Below are 15,943 nucleotides of genomic sequence, written 5' to 3'. Positions count from 1 at the left end.
CTCAGTCATCCAGCAACACAGCTTCCTGTTTTGGACATATCATTACCATCATATCATCATCATTCCCCATTTATATCAACGACACCAGTCAAAATAACAGGAACTGCTCTGTGAAATGTGCTACTGTTCAACAGAAACACAAATCACTGTATTTGTTCCAGTTGTGTCTTTTTGTTACACAGCAGCCATTTCAACTGCAGTAAGACAGAAGAATAAACTTAATATTAATAACGAAAGGTAATTTCACATGGGCAGCACGGTGCATCAGTGGTTGGCCCTGTTGCCTCACATCAAGAAGGTTCCTGGTTTGAAACCCATCAGGGGCCTTTCTGTGTGGAGTCTGCATGTTCTCCCTGTGCTTGTGTGGGTTTTCTCCAGGTACTCTGGTTTCCTCCCACAGTCCAAGAACATGTATGTCAGGTTGATTGGTGACTCTAAATTGCCCATAGGAGTGAGTGTGAGTGTGTGAGGTTGTTTGTCTCTATGTGGCCCTGTGATGGACTGGGGACCTGTCCAGGGTGGACCCCTGCCTTTCACCCAAAGAGAGCTGGTATAGGCTCCAGCTGATCCCTGGGACCCTGGTTAAGGAATAAGGGGGTCTAGAAAATGGATACGTGTCCTGAATCACAGAAACATTTCTGTTACCTGTAACAAACCACACCGCAGGAAGATCAGCTGATTTCAGCTGTGAACATAAAGGCTTCCCTGTACCAACATGGCGGCTGCGTTGACGCATCGCTGCGGCGAATGAAAACTGTTCTTGTCAGTGAACCGTCAGCTCCAGAGCCGAAAATCTGAAAGCAGGACGAGGATCGTTGCTTCACCGAGCACAGGTACGTGCTCCTTACACCTGGATTCACCTGGTTTGTCACACACTCAGGTCATTTATGGTTATGTCGTCATTTTATTCTGCTGACAGCAGCTAAACAGGTTAGCTAAGCTCGGCTAGCTCGGCTCAGTCTTTGGGTCAGGTGAAGTCGTGGAAAGTCACTCAGCACATTTACTGCAATACTGCACTTCAGTCCAGTTCTGAGGTATTAGTACTTTTACAAGTACTACAAGTATCATACAAGTATTTCCATGTTGTAAGTTACTACTTCATCCTTGGACTTCACTACATGTCAGAGTCAAACCTTGGACTTTTTCTTGCTCTACATTTATCTGAGAACTTTAGTTCCTTTTCAGGATCAGATGGATCCAACAAAATACAGACTGATCATCAAACTTTATTGATCCCTGGGGGGAAATTCACAAGATACCCAGCAGTATGGAAAGTACTTCAAATTAGAAGTATATAAGGTAGTTAACGTCAGCTACCCAGCGGTATATAAAGTACTTCAAATTAGAAGTATATAAGGTAGTTAACGTCAGCTACCCAGCGGTATATAAAGTACTTCAAATTAGAAGTATATAAGGTAGTTAACGTCAGCTACCCAGCAGTATATAAAGTACTTCAAATTAGAAGTATATAAGGTAGTTAACGTCAGCTACCCAGCAGTATGGAAAGTACTTCAAATTAGAAGTATATAAGGTAGTTAACGTCAGCTACCCAGCGGTATATAAAGTACTTCAAATTAGAAGTATATAAGGTAGTTAACATCAGCTACCCAGCAGTATATAAAGTACTTCAAATTAGAAGTATATAAGGTAGTTAACGTCAGCTACCCAGCGGTATATAAAATACTTCAAATTAGAAGTATATAAGGTAGTTAACGTCAGCTACCCAGCAGTATGGAAAGTACTTCAAATTAGAAGTACATAAGGTAGTTAACGTCAGCTACCCAGCAGTATATAAAATACTTCAAATTAGAAGTATATAAGGTAGTTAACGTCAGCTACCCAGCAGTATGGAAAGTACTTCAAATTAGAAGTATATAAGGTAGTTAACGTCAGCTACCCAGCAGTATGGAAAGTACTTCAAATTAGAAGTACATAAGGTAGTTAACGTCAGCTACCCAGCAGTATGGAAAGTACTTCAAATTAGAAGTACATAAGGTAGTTAACGTTAGTTTACTGTTCTGTCCCAGACCCACTTCCATCATGGCACTGAGACGAGCTGTGTGCCGACTCTTGGTCCGCCCTCAGAGATGTGTCGTCCTTGTGGCTTCCAGGTCTCAGGGGACTGCAGTTCCTGTCAGCCGTGGTCAGTGCGACGTATAAGCAGCTGCATTAACTCAGTGTGTTTCTGTTGGTTCAGTCTGACCCGCCCTGTGGTTTCTATTTTCAGGTGCAGAGAAGACGGAGCAGAAGGCCAAAGCTCGTAGGTGTCTAACCTGTGAAAGTCTGACACAACGTTTTGAAAGTGAAGCTCTCACCAAATTTTCTTTAATGGTGCGTTCAAGGGTCTTGACCTGTTCCCGTCCTGTCTGACAGCTAAGGTGCAGTTCAACTGGCGCGATGCCCTGGACCTGGAGGGTCAGCTGACGGAGGAGGAGGTCATGATGAGAGACTCGTTCAGGACGTACTGCCAGGAGAAACTGATGCCTCGCATCCTGATGGCGAACAGGAATGAAGGTTAGTGAGTCTGCGAGTTGTTTCACATGTATGATGTTTGTTCTTGACGTGTTGATGCGTATTTGTGACACTGGATCTCATCATGCAGCCGCTCAGTCAGTCTGTGTGTGAGACTCACCTGCCTCAGACCTTTACCCTCATGTGACAGCAGGTCGGCCCGGTTTGTTTTTCAGTGTTTCACAGAGACATCGTGTCAGAGATGGGAGAGATGGGCGTCCTGGGTCCCACCATTAAAGGTCCGTCTGAACAAGCTTCTCCGTCTCTGTTACACTTTGATTCCATCTTTAAATCACTAAGTTTCTCATCATTGATCTTTCACTGACCTTTGTTTCCTGTGTTTTCAAAATCAACCTCCCCTTGCGCCTCGCGAAGGTTACGGCTGTGCCGGGACAAGCTACGTGGCCTACGGTTTGATTGCCAGAGAGGTCGAGAGGGTGGACAGCGGCTATCGCTCCGTCATGAGCGTGCAGTCGTCTCTGGTCATGCATCCCATCAACGCCTACGGCACCGAGGAGCAGAAGCAGAAGTACCTCCCCAGGCTGGGTAAGAAGAGGAAGCATCATTTTACCTGCTGTCTGTTTGGCACATGATGAAAAATGAAATGGTCCCTGGTGCTGGTTTCGTGGTGACCGGTGCTTTAACCATAAAGTTTGTTTTGTCTCTCAGCTCGAGGAGAAATCCTGGGCTGCTTCGGTTTGACGGAGCCGAACCACGGCAGTGACCCCGGCAGCATGGAAACCAGAGCCAGATACAATCCATCCAGTCGCACCTACACCCTCACTGGCTCCAAGACGTGGTGAGTAGTCAGGACTTGAGGGCCTGGGACATGTGTCCTCAACTAAATGTCTTTTCTTCTTTCACCTCATCTGTTGGTGCATTTCTGCTTTATTTGTTGAAGGATTTTGTTGTGACACAGGACTCGACATGTCATCGTTTGTCCACAGGGTGGAGCTCTTCCCTGCTAAAGGACTGTGACAGTTACTGGAGTCACATTTGATGATCTGTTGATCAGATTGATAGCTATAAGAATAAATAATGAAAATGTTACACAACACATGATAAAACATGAGGAAGGGATTTTTACACTTTCATGAAAGCTTCAGGTTTTGAAAATACCCTGCAGAACAATAATCACGGTGACTAAACTGACTGGTTTGTTGATTCCCACCATCACACTTTAAAGTGCTGGTTCATATTGATGTGTGGCCCTTGGTAGGAACAGGGGGCCCACCTGTGCAGGTGTCTCCCTAACATCTCTGTTGTTCCCCGCCAGGATCACCAACTCCCCCGTGGCCGACGTCGCTGTGGTCTGGGCCAAATGTGACGAGGGGAAGATCCGCGGCTTCATCCTGGAGCGCGGCATGAAGGGCCTCTCCACGCCAAAGATCGAAGGGAAGTTCTCGCTGAGAGCCTCGTCCACCGGGATGATCCTCATGGATGAGGTGGAGGTCCCGGAGGAGAACCTGCTGCCTAACGCCTCCGGCCTGGGGGTGGGTGGACCGAGAGGAGGAACGTGTGGTCATGAGATTTGGTGTTTGCCTTCGTGTGAATTTACTCCCCTTTCCTGCCTCCAGGGCCCGTTTGGCTGCCTGAACAACGCCCGCTATGGGATCGCCTGGGGCGCGCTGGGTGCTGCGGAGTTCTGCTTCCACGCAGCTCGTCAGTACACGCTGGACAGGTCAGAGGTCGCACATAAAATCTGACTGTGCAGCACCGAGTACAGATTTTTCACGATACTCTCATGTTGCTGCGTGTTCGCTGAAAACTGTCCGGTCACCATGGTGATGTTGTTTCATACACCAGGATCCAGTTCGGTGTGCCGCTGGCCAGAAATCAGCTGATCCAGAAGAAAATGGCCGACATGTTGACGGAGATCACGCTCGGCCTCCAGTCCTGCCTGCAGCTGGGGAGACTGATCGACGAGAAAAAGTGAGAGCGTGTTAAAAGCGGCAGAGGTTTGAAACGCCGAAGCGAACGTTTCCCTCGGCCCTTATAGTTTGACTATTCTCCTCTCGTCTTGTCCCGCTGACATTAGATCAGTTAACTGGAAACTTGTCTGACTCCAAGAGTCCACAGAACAAACGTGGTGTTTCGTTGACAGGGCGGCCCCAGAGATGATCTCCATGCTGAAGAGGAACAGCTGCGGTAAAGCCCTGGACATCGCCAGGCAGGCCAGGGACATGCTGGGAGGAAACGGCATCGCAGACGAATACCACGTCATCCGCCACGTGCTCAACCTGGAGGCCGTCAACACGTATGAAGGTGAGGGGGGGGGGGGGCTTGGACCAGAGGACGAGGACGAAGGTTAAAGTGGAAGGATGCCAGTGTGTCTATTTGGATTTATAACACACAGCCACACTTTCACCTGTGACACCTGTTGTCTCCTCCTCCAGGTACTCACGACATCCACTCCCTGATCCTGGGCAGAGCCATCACAGGCCTGCAGTCCTTCACCGTGAACAAGTAGATCCAGCACGAGAAGACCAGCGGTTTTCCCATAGTGTACTGGGAGTGTTGGTTTCCTCTCAGGTGTGCAGAATAGAATTTCATGTTGAGAGGAATTAGTCGAATCTGTGACAGAACCTGTAAATTGTTGGGAACTGTAATTGTGGATGTTTTGGACCCGTCACATCAGCAGTGATTTCTTCTTCAGCTCCTCATTTCCTTCTGTACACAAAATGTAAATGTTGCTGTGATTGACTGTAGTGATGCATGAACAGCTTGAACGACATCAGGGTCCAGACCTGCTGCTGCTAAGAGGAAGGAAGGTCTCTGAGTCTGACCCGCATGTTCTGGCTGTGGAACCGCTGGTGTCCCAGGTCCTGCTGACTGTGCTGATCACTCTCTGGCTCTAACACTTAGATGGTTCGGTTGGTTTGTCACAGGTCATTGCTGTAAATCAGAGCTTTAAATAAAAGGACGTTACTGAGTATCCAAACATCAGCAGTGCAGTGAAGGTTTAGCTCAAACTGACCCTGGACACTGTCCTTTACCGTTCAGACCATGTCTGTCCTCAGTCCACCCCCACTGACCCACAGTCTTTAGTTCTGATTATTTATAAAAACCCAAAAACTGCAATATTTTATTTTCTGAAGTTTTCAGTCATAATAAAAGCTGCACATCTGGATCTGAGCCGTTTATCCTGTGGAACAGAAAGTGTCTGTGAGCTCCGTCTGGTCCTGCAGGTTCCAGACCGAGGCCACTGTGATCCCAGGACACATGGAGCTTTAGAGCCGAGCCCCGTTTGGAGTCACAGTGAAGGATCTGAGGACTTTGTTTATGACAGATTTCAGTTTTTAACATTTGCAAAAGTCTGTGTTCTCTTTGTCCTTCTGGGTTATTGAGTGTGGCCTGATGGGAAAATGAGTTTGATCCCTTTCAAACATCCTGAATCTGAATAAACTGCAGAAAGTGAAGCAGCAACACTGACACACTCTGGGACAGGAAGGACAGGTGAACCCAGCGACAAGCGCTCGGTGCTGAGGGGCGTTGGGGGGCACAATCAGACCTCCAGCCTCATCCCATGTCTGACACTGGCACGTTGAAGTGGAGGGAATTAAAAACCCACAAGTCTCTGATGGTACATGACGTCCAGGCGTGTCCTACATGGACATAAATACTTTGAATTTGAAGTACTTTATATACCGCTGGGTAGCTGACGTTGACTACCTTATATACTTCTAACTTGAAGTACTTTATATACCGCTGGGTAGCTGACGTTAACTACCTTATATACTTCTAATTTGAAGTACTTTATATCCTGCTGGGTAGCTGACGTTGACTACCTTATATACTTCTAATTTGAAGTACTTTATGTACTGCGGAGTAACTGACGTTAACTACCTTATATACTTCTAATTTGAAGTACTTTATATACCGCTGGGTAGCTGACGTTAACTACCTTATATACTTCTAATTTGAAGTACTTTATATACCGCTGGGTAACTGACGTTAACTACCTTATATACTTCTAATTTGAAGTACTTTATATACTGCTGGGTAGCTGATGTTAACTGCCTTATATACTTCTAATTTGAAGTACTTTATATACTGCTGGGTAGCTGACTACCTTAGATACTTCTAATTTGAAGTACTTTATATACTGCTGGGTATCTGATGTTAACTACCTTATATACTTCTAATTTGAAGTACTTTATATACTGCTGGGTATACTACTAATTTGAAGTACTTTATATACTGTTGGGTAGCTGACGTTAACTACCTTATATACTTCTAATTTGAAGTACTTTATATACCGCTGGGTAGCTGACTACCTTATATACTTCTAATTTGAAGTACTTTATATACTGCTGGGTATACTACTAATTTGAAGTACTTTATATACTGCTGGGTGTACTTCTAACTTGAAGTACTTTATATACCGCTGGGTAGCTGACTACCTTAGATACTTCTAATTTGAAGTACTTTATATACTGCTGGGTATACTTCTAATTTGAAGTACTTTATATACCGCTGGGTAGCTGACTACCTTATATACTTCTAATTTGAAGTACTTTATGTACTGCTGGGTATACTTCTAATTTGAAGTACTTTATATACCGCTGGGTAGCTGACTACCTTATATACTTCTAACTTGAAGTACTTTATATACCGCTGGGTAGCTGACTACCTTAGATACTTCTAATTTGAAGTACTTTATATACTGCTGGGTATACTTCTAATTTGAAGTACTTTTTCTACCGCTGGGTAGCTGACTACCTTATATACTTCTAACTTGAAGTACTTTATATACCGCTGGGTAGCTGACTACCCTATATACTTCTAATTTGAAGTACTTTATGTACTGCTGGGTATACTTCTAATTTGAAGTACTTTATATACCGCTGGGTAGCTGACTACCTTATATACTTCTAATTTGAAGTACTTTATATACTGCTGGGTATACTTCTAATTTGAAGTACTTTATATACCGCTGGGTAGCTGACTACCTTATATACTTCTAACTTGAAGTACTTTATATACCGCTGGGTAGCTGACTACCTTAGATACTTCTAATTTGAAGTACTTTATATACCGCTGGGTAGCTGACTACCTTATATACTTCTAACTTGAAGTACTTTATATACTGCTGGGTAGCTGACGTTAACTACCTTATATACTTCTAATTTGAAGTACTTTATATACCGCTGGGTAGCTGACTACCTTATATACTTCTAATTTGAAGTACTTTATATACTGCTGGGTATACTTCTAATTTGAAGTACTTTATGTAGTGCTGGGTAGCTGACGTTAACTACCTTATACTAATACCCCCCCTCCCTCCGGTGAGGACCAGGCATTAGGGGACCGACCTGCTGCTGCTCAGTCTGGGATCCCTCTAATCCGACGCGGACATGGACCCGCAGGTCTCGGTGCGGTTTGGCCGGTAGTAAAAAACTATTTAAGGCTGTTTCCATTTAGTTTTTTCTTTTATTTGCACTTTTCTGTTCCTTCTCTGCAGAATCAGAAACTTCCTCCTCAGACTAACTCGGATTTGTTTTGCCCCCCGTAAGAAAAACCAGTGTCATGTCCAAGTGACAGACAAGAAGCTGAAAACAACAAAAGTCCTTCTAGTCATGAATTTCAGCGGCTTGAACTCCACGGCTGAGGGACAGGCTTACCCGTACTCCACGTCCCTGGAGGAGCCCCTGTTCAAACAGTACGGGCCCCCGAAGAAGGAGCTCATCCCTCTGCCCAAAGCGCTGGTGTACCTGCTCATGGCCGCGCTGGTGGTGCTGGGAGTCGCGTATGCGATAGTGGGACACCTCATCAAGGATCTGGCCATCGACATAGCAGGTACAGTTATTACTGCGGGGACATCCAGCATCGTTTACTCACAAATAATAAATAATCAATAAATAATCAATCAGTGTTAGGGCGGGGGGGGTCAGACCGTCACTTTAAACAGGATGATATTTAACACTTAACCGGAAGCATCCAGGTGATTTGCTTGTTGAGATGTTTATGTTGTGACGCCGCTAATGACAAACATTGATCCTTTACTTTGTTTTACTGTTTATTGATAATCAATCAATAACCTTTGGCTCTTTGTTCCCTTCTGTTTCAATCAATAATCAGTTGACTGTTTCCACCGTATGTTCTCACCATATGGTCTTAAGGTGTTTTGACTCTTCTAATTAATTAGTTCCTCACGTGCCTCCTGTCACCTGCACAGGTCCACAGACCCTGATCCTGGACAAACCAGACTACACTGACCTGTCTGTTATTAAGGGTATAAGATCTGTAACCTCTGTCTCCCATCATGTCTAGACTGTATGTTGGGTCCACCTGATGATGAAGACAGGGACAAAGACCAGAACCTGCACCATGTGCCCTCCAACCACCCTGCGCCAGTGCACCCGTTTACCCACAATGCCTTCCACGTGTGGGACCAGGATGACGTGGTCATTCCTCTGGCCCACGATGAAAACGCTCAGATCAGCCCGCTGCTGCTGGCTGCCATTCCCTACATGCCCTCCTTCTTCCCACACCTGCACAGCCCAACCAGCCCCAGCTCTCTGGCTTTGTCCGCCAGCCCGGGGCCCAGCTCAGAGGCCAGCATCCTGCAGGAGCTCTGACTGGGACAGACCGCATGTGGTTACACTGGGAAACTGCAGTAACTACGTCAGATTCTCAGAAACACGACTGAGAAGGACAAACCAAAGACAAGGGATTACACAGATCTCTGCTTGTTGTCTCTGTGTTAGAGGATGTTTAACAGAAACTACGTGTCCAGGCCCAGTACAGCAAGAGTACTGTCTGAGTGCAGTACTGTCAGAGGTCTGCATGGATGAAATAAAGATTTTTCTAATCAAGTGATCAATACACTTTATTGCCATTTCACAGGAACACAGCAGGTGGAAGGGTCTCCTGCCAATCAAGATGTACACGTCCTGTCCTTCTGAGGTATTAGTACTTTACCTAGTAGCTACCCAGCAGTGTGGAAAGTACTTTAAATCAGAAGTATATAAGGTAGTTAACGTCAGGTACCCAGCGGTACATAAAGTACTTCAAATTAGAAGTACATAAGGTAGTTAACATCAGCTACCCAGCGGTATATAAAGTACTTCAAATTAGAAGTATATAAGGTAGTTAACCTCAGCTACCCAGCAGTGTGGAAAGTACTTTAAATCAGAAGTATATAAGGTAGTTAACGTCAGGTACCCAGCGGTACATAAAGTACTTCAAATTAGAAGTATATAAGGTAGTTAACGTCAGCTACCCAGGGGTATATAAAGTACTTCAAATTAGAAGTATATAAGGTAGTTAACGTCAGGTACCCAGCGGTACATAAAGTACTTCAAATTAGAAGTATATAAGGTAGTTAACGTCAGGTACCCAGCGGTACATAAAGTACTTCAAATTAGAAGTACATAAGGTAGTTAACATCAGCTACCCAGTGGTACATAAAGTACTTCAAATTAGAAGTACATAAGGTAGTTAACCTCAGCTACCCAGCGGTACATAAAGTACTTCAAATCAGAAGTACATAAGGTAGTTAACCTCAGCTACCCAGCGGTACATAAAGTACTTCAAATTAGAAGTACATAAGGTTGGTTCTGCTCTATACTCGTCATCTTCCAGCCTGTAAACAAACCATCTCTCTCTCCCCTGACAAGTTATTTCCAGGGCCTGGGGGATCAGCTTACGAAGAAGACTTAGTAGTTCCAGCAGTTCTCAGTGTTGACCACAGGTTAATCCTGCAGCCTTCATCTCAGGTGGATTCTCCGTCTGATCTCAGAGCCAATCAGTGCAGCTTATGGCGTAAAACTATACGTGCATGTTGGAAAATTTAACACCAGCTTCCAGCTGCTTCTATTCTTGGATTCAGCTCGACCTTAATACGGTGAAGAATGTGGGGAATGACTTCCTCTGCAGCTGTGGTTCGGTTCCTTTCAGAACCCCTTTAATGGACTCGTTAGTTTTAAAGCTCCTACTAAAACACCCTGAAAACCATCTCTGGTCATTTCCACTTCACCAGACAACTGTCAGAAAGAGACAGGTGAAAGACTCTGGCAGGTCTGGCTCCTGTACAGACTGGATTTATTTACTCTAACTGGTGTCACATGATCAGTTCAGTCAGTCGTGAACTCTCTGTGACCCCCAGGCTGCAGCAGCGAGATGGTCTCTGCTTAGATTCACTACCAGATGGACTTTACACATCAACGCTGAGCCAAATGCTGCATCCAGGAACACCAACATTCATCTGTCAGTCATGTACAAGACTGAGCTGGGCCACAAATAGTCCACACCTTCTGAGAGACATTAGAGCAGGTTCACCCAGAATGTTTCTCTGCTGAAGGTTCTTTAAGTTTCTGCTGGTCTCAGGTCAGAGCTGCAGCACAAGTTCTAAACACAAGAAGTGACGTCAGCGACATTTGGCTTCAGCTGCTGATGGAACTTCAGGTTAATTCTCACTGAAAATCAGACACTGATGTTTTAAAAAAATCTTCAGCTCCTTCCAGTTTTCCTCCTCCTGTCACAGCACCTCACTGGTGACGTGGCAACAAGACACGACCTGATTGGGCCTCCTGTGTTCACTCTGAGCACCGATTGGCTGTTGATGCATAAACACCCAAACAGACCTACCTGAGCTGTCAAAGCATCATGTGAGTAACTGCTTCTCTACAAAGCTGGAACTGAACGTTTATGAGAACACACACACACACACACACACACACACGTCAGACCGTATCCCAGAATCTCTTTATTTTAGTTCCCGTCTGCTGCCGTGACCTGGGTGAAAAACAGGAGGAGCTGCCTGTGTCCATAACAGGACTCACGCCCATGTTAGCATGAACTCATACAAAGGCTGCTGCCGTGTGTGTCACATGGTACAGGTGAAGAAGGTCCATCCAAAATATGAATAAAAATAACGATGCACTGAGGGGAACCTCAGGAGTCCAGTCGGCATATAGGACTGTCGTAGACCATCTGCAGGTTGACCTTGTGTCCCACCAGCTCTCTGATGTTGTTGATGCCATATTTGATCATGGTGGGTCTGCAGGGCAGAGGACAAGGCTGAGTGGACGACAGCTCCAAACACAGCTGCTGTTACAGCAGGTGAACCTACTGAAAAGCTGTGACCCTGACAGCTTCCATGTTTCTCACCTTTCCAGAGACAGACCCCAGGCGATCACCGACACGTCCTCAGGAAGACCCATGGGCAGCAGCATCTCAGGTCTGAAGACCCCCGAGTTTCCCACTTCAACCCACTTCTTTAGTCCTGTTCAGACACGTTAAACACAGTTGGTGGAAACCAGACGAGTCAATTTCAAACTAAAAATATTTAAAACCGAACCCACTAAATATTAAAAAGTCCCCCCTCCCGGGCACCTGAGCCTCACATCCACCTCCAGCTTTAAAAAGGAGCAGCTGGATCTTTACCTTCGTGGTAGCTGAACACCTCCATGCTGGGCTCAGTGTACGGGTTGTAGGCAGGCTTGAAGCGCAGTTTGGTGATTCCTAAAAGCCAGAGAATGGATTTTACACACACACGCACACACAGCTCTGTTTACTACAAAATCAAAAATACTTCAAATACAACCCTGAACACAAGCTACCCAGCAGTATGTGAAGTACTTCAAACCACAGTAAACATGAGTTCTGCCATATTCACTTAGACTGGAACCATTTTAGTCGTCACTGGTTTTGAATCCAAGCACAAAGCTTAAAAAGACAATACGTGTCCTGACCTAGTTTGGTGAAGAACTGATGCAGGACGCCCATGAGGTCCCCGAGTGTCAGCCCGTAGTCGGCGACCACGCCCTCTATCTGGTGGAACTCGGCCAGGTGAGTCGCATCCAGCGTCTCGTTCCTGAACACACGGTCGATGGAGAAATACTTGACGGGGGTGAACTTCTCCTGGCGGGGACACGAGAAGGACAAGAGCTTTGTGGGTAATGACGACAAATTTATTCTTACAAATCAAGACAACCAATAAAAAACATTTGACGGACGTTTTCCAGGCAGCGGCATAAACAGCGTTAGCGAGGTCGGAGTCCAGAAACCTGGACTCTAACAGGAAGTGCGTGCAGCTCACCTGTTGTGCCAGCTTGTACAGCATGCGAGCGCTGACTGCTGTGGTGTGAGTGCGGAGGATGTTCTTCTGAGCCTCCTCTATCCTCCAGTCGTACTTGTACCTGAAAGGCAGCAGCACATTAGAGCAAAGAGTCCCAGACGTCCCAGACCAGAAAACAAAACGCTGAGATGTTAAACACGTCACACAGTTAAATCAGGTTTTTAGTTTGGTGAGTGGAAATCTATGAATCTGAGCAGCGATCAAAGTCTGATGTGTTCTGGCTGAAACAACAGCTGTTGGTCTTGATGGAGCATTGTCCACATAAACGACTCCAGGTCGAGCCAAACAGGGTTTTTAATGAGGGCTGCAGAGTCTGAACATGTCTCTGCCTCAGCTCCATCTCCCAGTGTGGAGGAGATTCCCTGAGCCGGGACTCTAAGAAGCTCCAGCTTCTAGTCCTGAAGTTGGACTAAAGATGCCCGGAGAAGTTTTGTGCCATTAATATCAGGCCCCGGTTTGGTTCGTTTGCTCTCCGAGTCCCCTCGGCACAGTGTGGACGCAGCCTGTGAAACAGGTTCAGTCGACATGTGATCACGTCTCACCCTTGTGAACCGTAGCCGCCCTCCGAGTGGACCCGCTTCACTCTGTCCAGGTAGTCCTGCGGAAACTCGTGGGCAAGTGCTGGGTCTGCAAAAGAGGTTTTGGTATGAAAGAGAATCCCGAACAACCTGGACCACAGCCACGGACAGGAACAGGACGCTCACTCACCGGCCAGGAAGAAGGTGTCGTGCTGGTCTCGGGCCGGGTGCTGCTGGGGCTGGAACAGCGAGTCGAAGTTCCAGAAAGAACTTTCGATGAAGTTGTTTGTCGGCATCTCAGTGAAGCTACGGGAAGCAGAAAGGTCAGTGTGTGTTTGCGTGAGAAGCGGCTGATTCGCTGGCGTCTTACTGCTGCTCACCCCATCTCCAGGAAGATCTGCCTGAACTGTGTTCGCACCTTCAGCAGCGGGTGCAGGTGGCCGCAGTCCGGGGCTACGCCCATGGCCTCGAAGTTGTAGGGTTTGAATTTCTTCTCCCTCCAGCTGCCACTGAAACACCAGGAAGAACAAACGAGACGTTAAAATCTGGAAAAGCCGAGGTCTGCAACTGGTTTGGTAAAGTACAGGTCCAGCTAAATCCTGTGATCCTCATCCTCAGAACCGTTTCATCCACATTTCATCAGCCTGTACAAGACTTTTGGATTTCTCAGGAGCCCACATGTGTCAGTCACTTACATCCTGAGATTTCTGACCTTCAGTTTAAACAGGCTTTGTCTGAATGTTCATTAGAGGAGCAGCACAAAGAACTATAATATTTAACTGTGTCATCAAAGAACCTGGATCAAGAGAACATGTTCTCATTTTTTAGGATTATTTGAATAAGCTTGTTGGACTGTTGTGGTGTCAGTCAGACCCAGTTCTGCTCTGGGACACCAACAGCTGCGACGCTCGACTGTTCGGAGCCTTTGGGGATCCAGGTCTGGGGTTTGGCAATGAAGGAACGTGTCTGTCAGTGCAGCCGTGTGTGTTATTCTGAGCAAAGCAGGTCTATGACAAAGACCTGCGAGCCAGTCCAGACCTGAACCGTGAGTAAATATACTAGATAGACTGCTCTACTAATCACTGTTTTTGTCCCGCCCTGCCTTTAGGACTGAGTCCTCGTCTTTGGACTCGTCCCCTTTTGTGGGCGGAGGTTTCTCTGTGTCCTGTGTCTGAGACCCTGCACGCCGTCACTGGCTGACAGGCAGGGCAGACGGGACACTAAGACTCGGGTTAAACCGTGCACTGACAGGATGAGACTCACCTGGCGACCATCTCAGGTGTGAGCTCCGCTTCCTGTTTGGTGATGGTGGTGCTGAAGGAGCTGCCCCTCGTGATCCAGTAAGACTTCACCGTCCTAAACAACACAACGCAGAGAGATGAAAGACGAAGACGGGGACACCAGCCGTCAGCTGGACTTTCACTTTACATCCAACTGGGACAGACTGGCTTCCAGTAAGACCTTTTCGTTTGAAGCAGACCATAAACCCACAGACCCTGTGCCGACAGACACATTCACAGTTTACTGGGAGTCTCTTACACCTCGGACAGCAGCTTCCTCTTCTTCAGCTCGTTCTTCTCTTTCTCTTCCAGCTCAGAGCTGCTGCCCGTCTGCACCAGAAGCAGCTTCTCTCGGACCTGGTCTTCAATGCTCTCCACCTGCGGACCAAGACACAGCCACACAGTCACATGTTCTCAGAACAGGCGCCGCAGGTCACGCAAAGCTGTGGCAGCAGGTAAAACAACACGTACAGTCCTGAAAATCCTCGGCCCGCCCTCGTGCGCCTTGTCCAATCGGATCCACTTGTTGGACATGGCCTTACTGAAGCCGATCTTCCCAAAGGACAGTTTCTACACGGGGACAAAACAGGAACATCACTGACAAACATGAAAATAAAGAAAGTGACAATATTTAGGGCTCAGTGCCCAAGTCACATGACTCATCAATTCACTATTAAACTTCCCAGCATGCTTTGCTTTTGGGTTTAAAGCTTCCAAAGGCTTGTTTTTATTAAAATGAGGAAACTGTCGATTGTTGTCAGACCCCACTGTGACTTTAGTTGGTGTTTGGGCCTCCCATTGTTGGTGAGGAAGAACCATGTGAGCCAGGTCAGCGGTGTGGCTCCCTGTTGCGTTTTTAATAGTTTTTGGACAACAATGGAGGTCTACGGCTCAGACCCGTTAAGCTGAACCAGGTTCTGGATTCACACACATTCAATTACAGTCTCTGGATGGGATCTGGACTCTGCTTCGGACTTTAGGTCTCCTGTTGTATTTTTATCAGGCTTCACAAAATACCTGTCGAACGTCTGGGAGCCAGCTGGACGCTCACACCTGTGACCTCACCTGTCCACCTGTGGTACTCACCATGAGCTCCGCCTGAGCCAGACCCTCCGACGGGACGGAGCGGAAGACCCGGGCTTCGTGGCTGCCCTGCTCGGCTATCTCCGCGCCCTCCTCGGTCAGAGCCCAGTGCTTGGAGGAGCGCAGCTCCGCGGAGATCACCTGGACGGCAGGTAAGAAACACGACGGTCAGCTCACCTGCTACCTGGCTCAGGTGAGTGCTCCGTAAGGTCAGAGCATCGTCACCCTAACGTTACACCGTTACACTGACTTCCGCCACCACTAAAGCCGCGACACTCACGTCCCCGAGGGCCTGCAGACTCTTCACGGCCCCCACGATGAGCTGGTGCTCCTCCCCGAGCCCGCTCGCCACATCCAGGCTGTCCACGCCGCCGTCCGCCCTCTCCACCCGCCGGAGAAGCTCCTCCACCACGCCGGCGTCCGCCATACTGGAGCCCTGCGAAAACGAGAAAAGACCGGATGTGACG

General features: G+C 47.1%; 3 protein-coding genes across 5 annotated transcripts; 2 read left to right on the top strand and 1 right to left on the bottom strand.

Annotated features, from left to right (window-relative positions):
• The first annotated feature begins 695 nt into the window (after nt 1–695).
• On the top strand, nt 696–5,641 carry gcdhb (glutaryl-CoA dehydrogenase b). The gene is made up of 12 exons (XM_026324468.1): nt 696–833; nt 2,028–2,143; nt 2,228–2,260; nt 2,374–2,514; nt 2,688–2,750; nt 2,887–3,057; nt 3,181–3,310; nt 3,788–4,004; nt 4,089–4,192; nt 4,318–4,443; nt 4,616–4,776; nt 4,908–5,641. Exons 2-12 carry the CDS (start codon nt 2,041–2,043, stop codon nt 4,979–4,981), a joined length of 1,323 nt encoding a protein of 440 aa, XP_026180253.1. The 5' UTR covers nt 696–833; nt 2,028–2,040; the 3' UTR covers nt 4,982–5,641.
• Nucleotides 5,642–7,761: 2,120 nt separating this feature from the next.
• LOC113140593 (uncharacterized) lies at nt 7,762–9,272 on the top strand. Of its 3 annotated transcripts, none has more exons than XM_026324493.1 (3): nt 7,762–7,900; nt 8,028–8,310; nt 8,785–9,270. In XM_026324493.1, exons 2-3 carry the CDS (start codon nt 8,091–8,093, stop codon nt 9,090–9,092), a joined length of 528 nt encoding a protein of 175 aa, XP_026180278.1. In that variant the 5' UTR covers nt 7,762–7,900; nt 8,028–8,090; the 3' UTR covers nt 9,093–9,270. The 3 variants fall into 3 exon arrangements, with proteins under 3 accessions (XP_026180278.1, XP_026180279.1, XP_026180277.1); XM_026324494.1 differs by having other exon boundaries at nt 7,797–7,886; nt 7,976–8,310; nt 8,785–9,271; XM_026324492.1 differs by having other exon boundaries at nt 7,857–7,886; nt 8,785–9,272.
• A 1,929-nt stretch (nt 9,273–11,201) lies between these two features.
• On the bottom strand, nt 11,202–15,940 carry farsa (phenylalanyl-tRNA synthetase subunit alpha). The gene is made up of 13 exons (XM_026324465.1): nt 15,757–15,940; nt 15,480–15,617; nt 14,865–14,963; nt 14,653–14,771; nt 14,377–14,469; nt 13,494–13,622; nt 13,304–13,419; nt 13,138–13,222; nt 12,557–12,656; nt 12,210–12,378; nt 11,902–11,979; nt 11,626–11,740; nt 11,202–11,515 (listed from the first exon to the last, which is right to left on the bottom strand). The coding sequence occupies exons 1-13, from the start codon at nt 15,901–15,903 to the stop codon at nt 11,410–11,412; spliced, it is 1,494 nt and encodes a 497-aa protein (XP_026180250.1). The 5' UTR covers nt 15,904–15,940; the 3' UTR covers nt 11,202–11,409.
• Between the last annotated feature and the right edge of the window lie 3 nt (nt 15,941–15,943).

The sequence above is a fragment of the Mastacembelus armatus genome, chromosome 8, assembly GCF_900324485.2.
Source record: "Mastacembelus armatus chromosome 8, fMasArm1.2, whole genome shotgun sequence".
Classification (NCBI taxonomy): domain Eukaryota; kingdom Metazoa; phylum Chordata; class Actinopteri; order Synbranchiformes; family Mastacembelidae; genus Mastacembelus; species Mastacembelus armatus.
The sequence above is the reverse complement of the archived record's forward strand: the minus strand, read 5'-3'. Positions and strand labels throughout refer to the sequence as shown.

Excerpts from the sequence above, each read along its gene's own strand:
- gcdhb (XM_026324468.1), top strand. The coding sequence starts at position 2,041 with ATGGCACTGAGACGAGCTGTGTGCCGACTCTTGGTCCGCCCTCAGAGA. Across the intron at positions 4,193-4,317 it reads CGTCAGTACACGCTGGACAG|GATCCAGTTCGGTGTGCCGC; the intron begins GTCAGAGGTCGC and ends TTCATACACCAG. Across the intron at positions 4,444-4,615 it reads AGACTGATCGACGAGAAAAA|GGCGGCCCCAGAGATGATCT; the intron begins GTGAGAGCGTGT and ends TTTCGTTGACAG.
- farsa (XM_026324465.1), bottom strand. The coding sequence starts at position 15,903 with ATGGCGGACGCCGGCGTGGTGGAGGAGCTTCTCCGGCGGGTGGAGAGG. Across the intron at positions 14,470-14,652 it reads AGGAAGCTGCTGTCCGAGGT|GACGGTGAAGTCTTACTGGA; the intron begins GTAAGAGACTCC and ends TGTGTTGTTTAG. Across the intron at positions 11,741-11,901 it reads GGTGTTCAGCTACCACGAAG|GACTAAAGAAGTGGGTTGAA; the intron begins GTAAAGATCCAG and ends GTGTCTGAACAG.
- LOC113140593 (XM_026324492.1), top strand. Across the intron at positions 8,311-8,784 it reads TCTGGCCATCGACATAGCAG|ACTGTATGTTGGGTCCACCT; the intron begins GTACAGTTATTA and ends CATCATGTCTAG.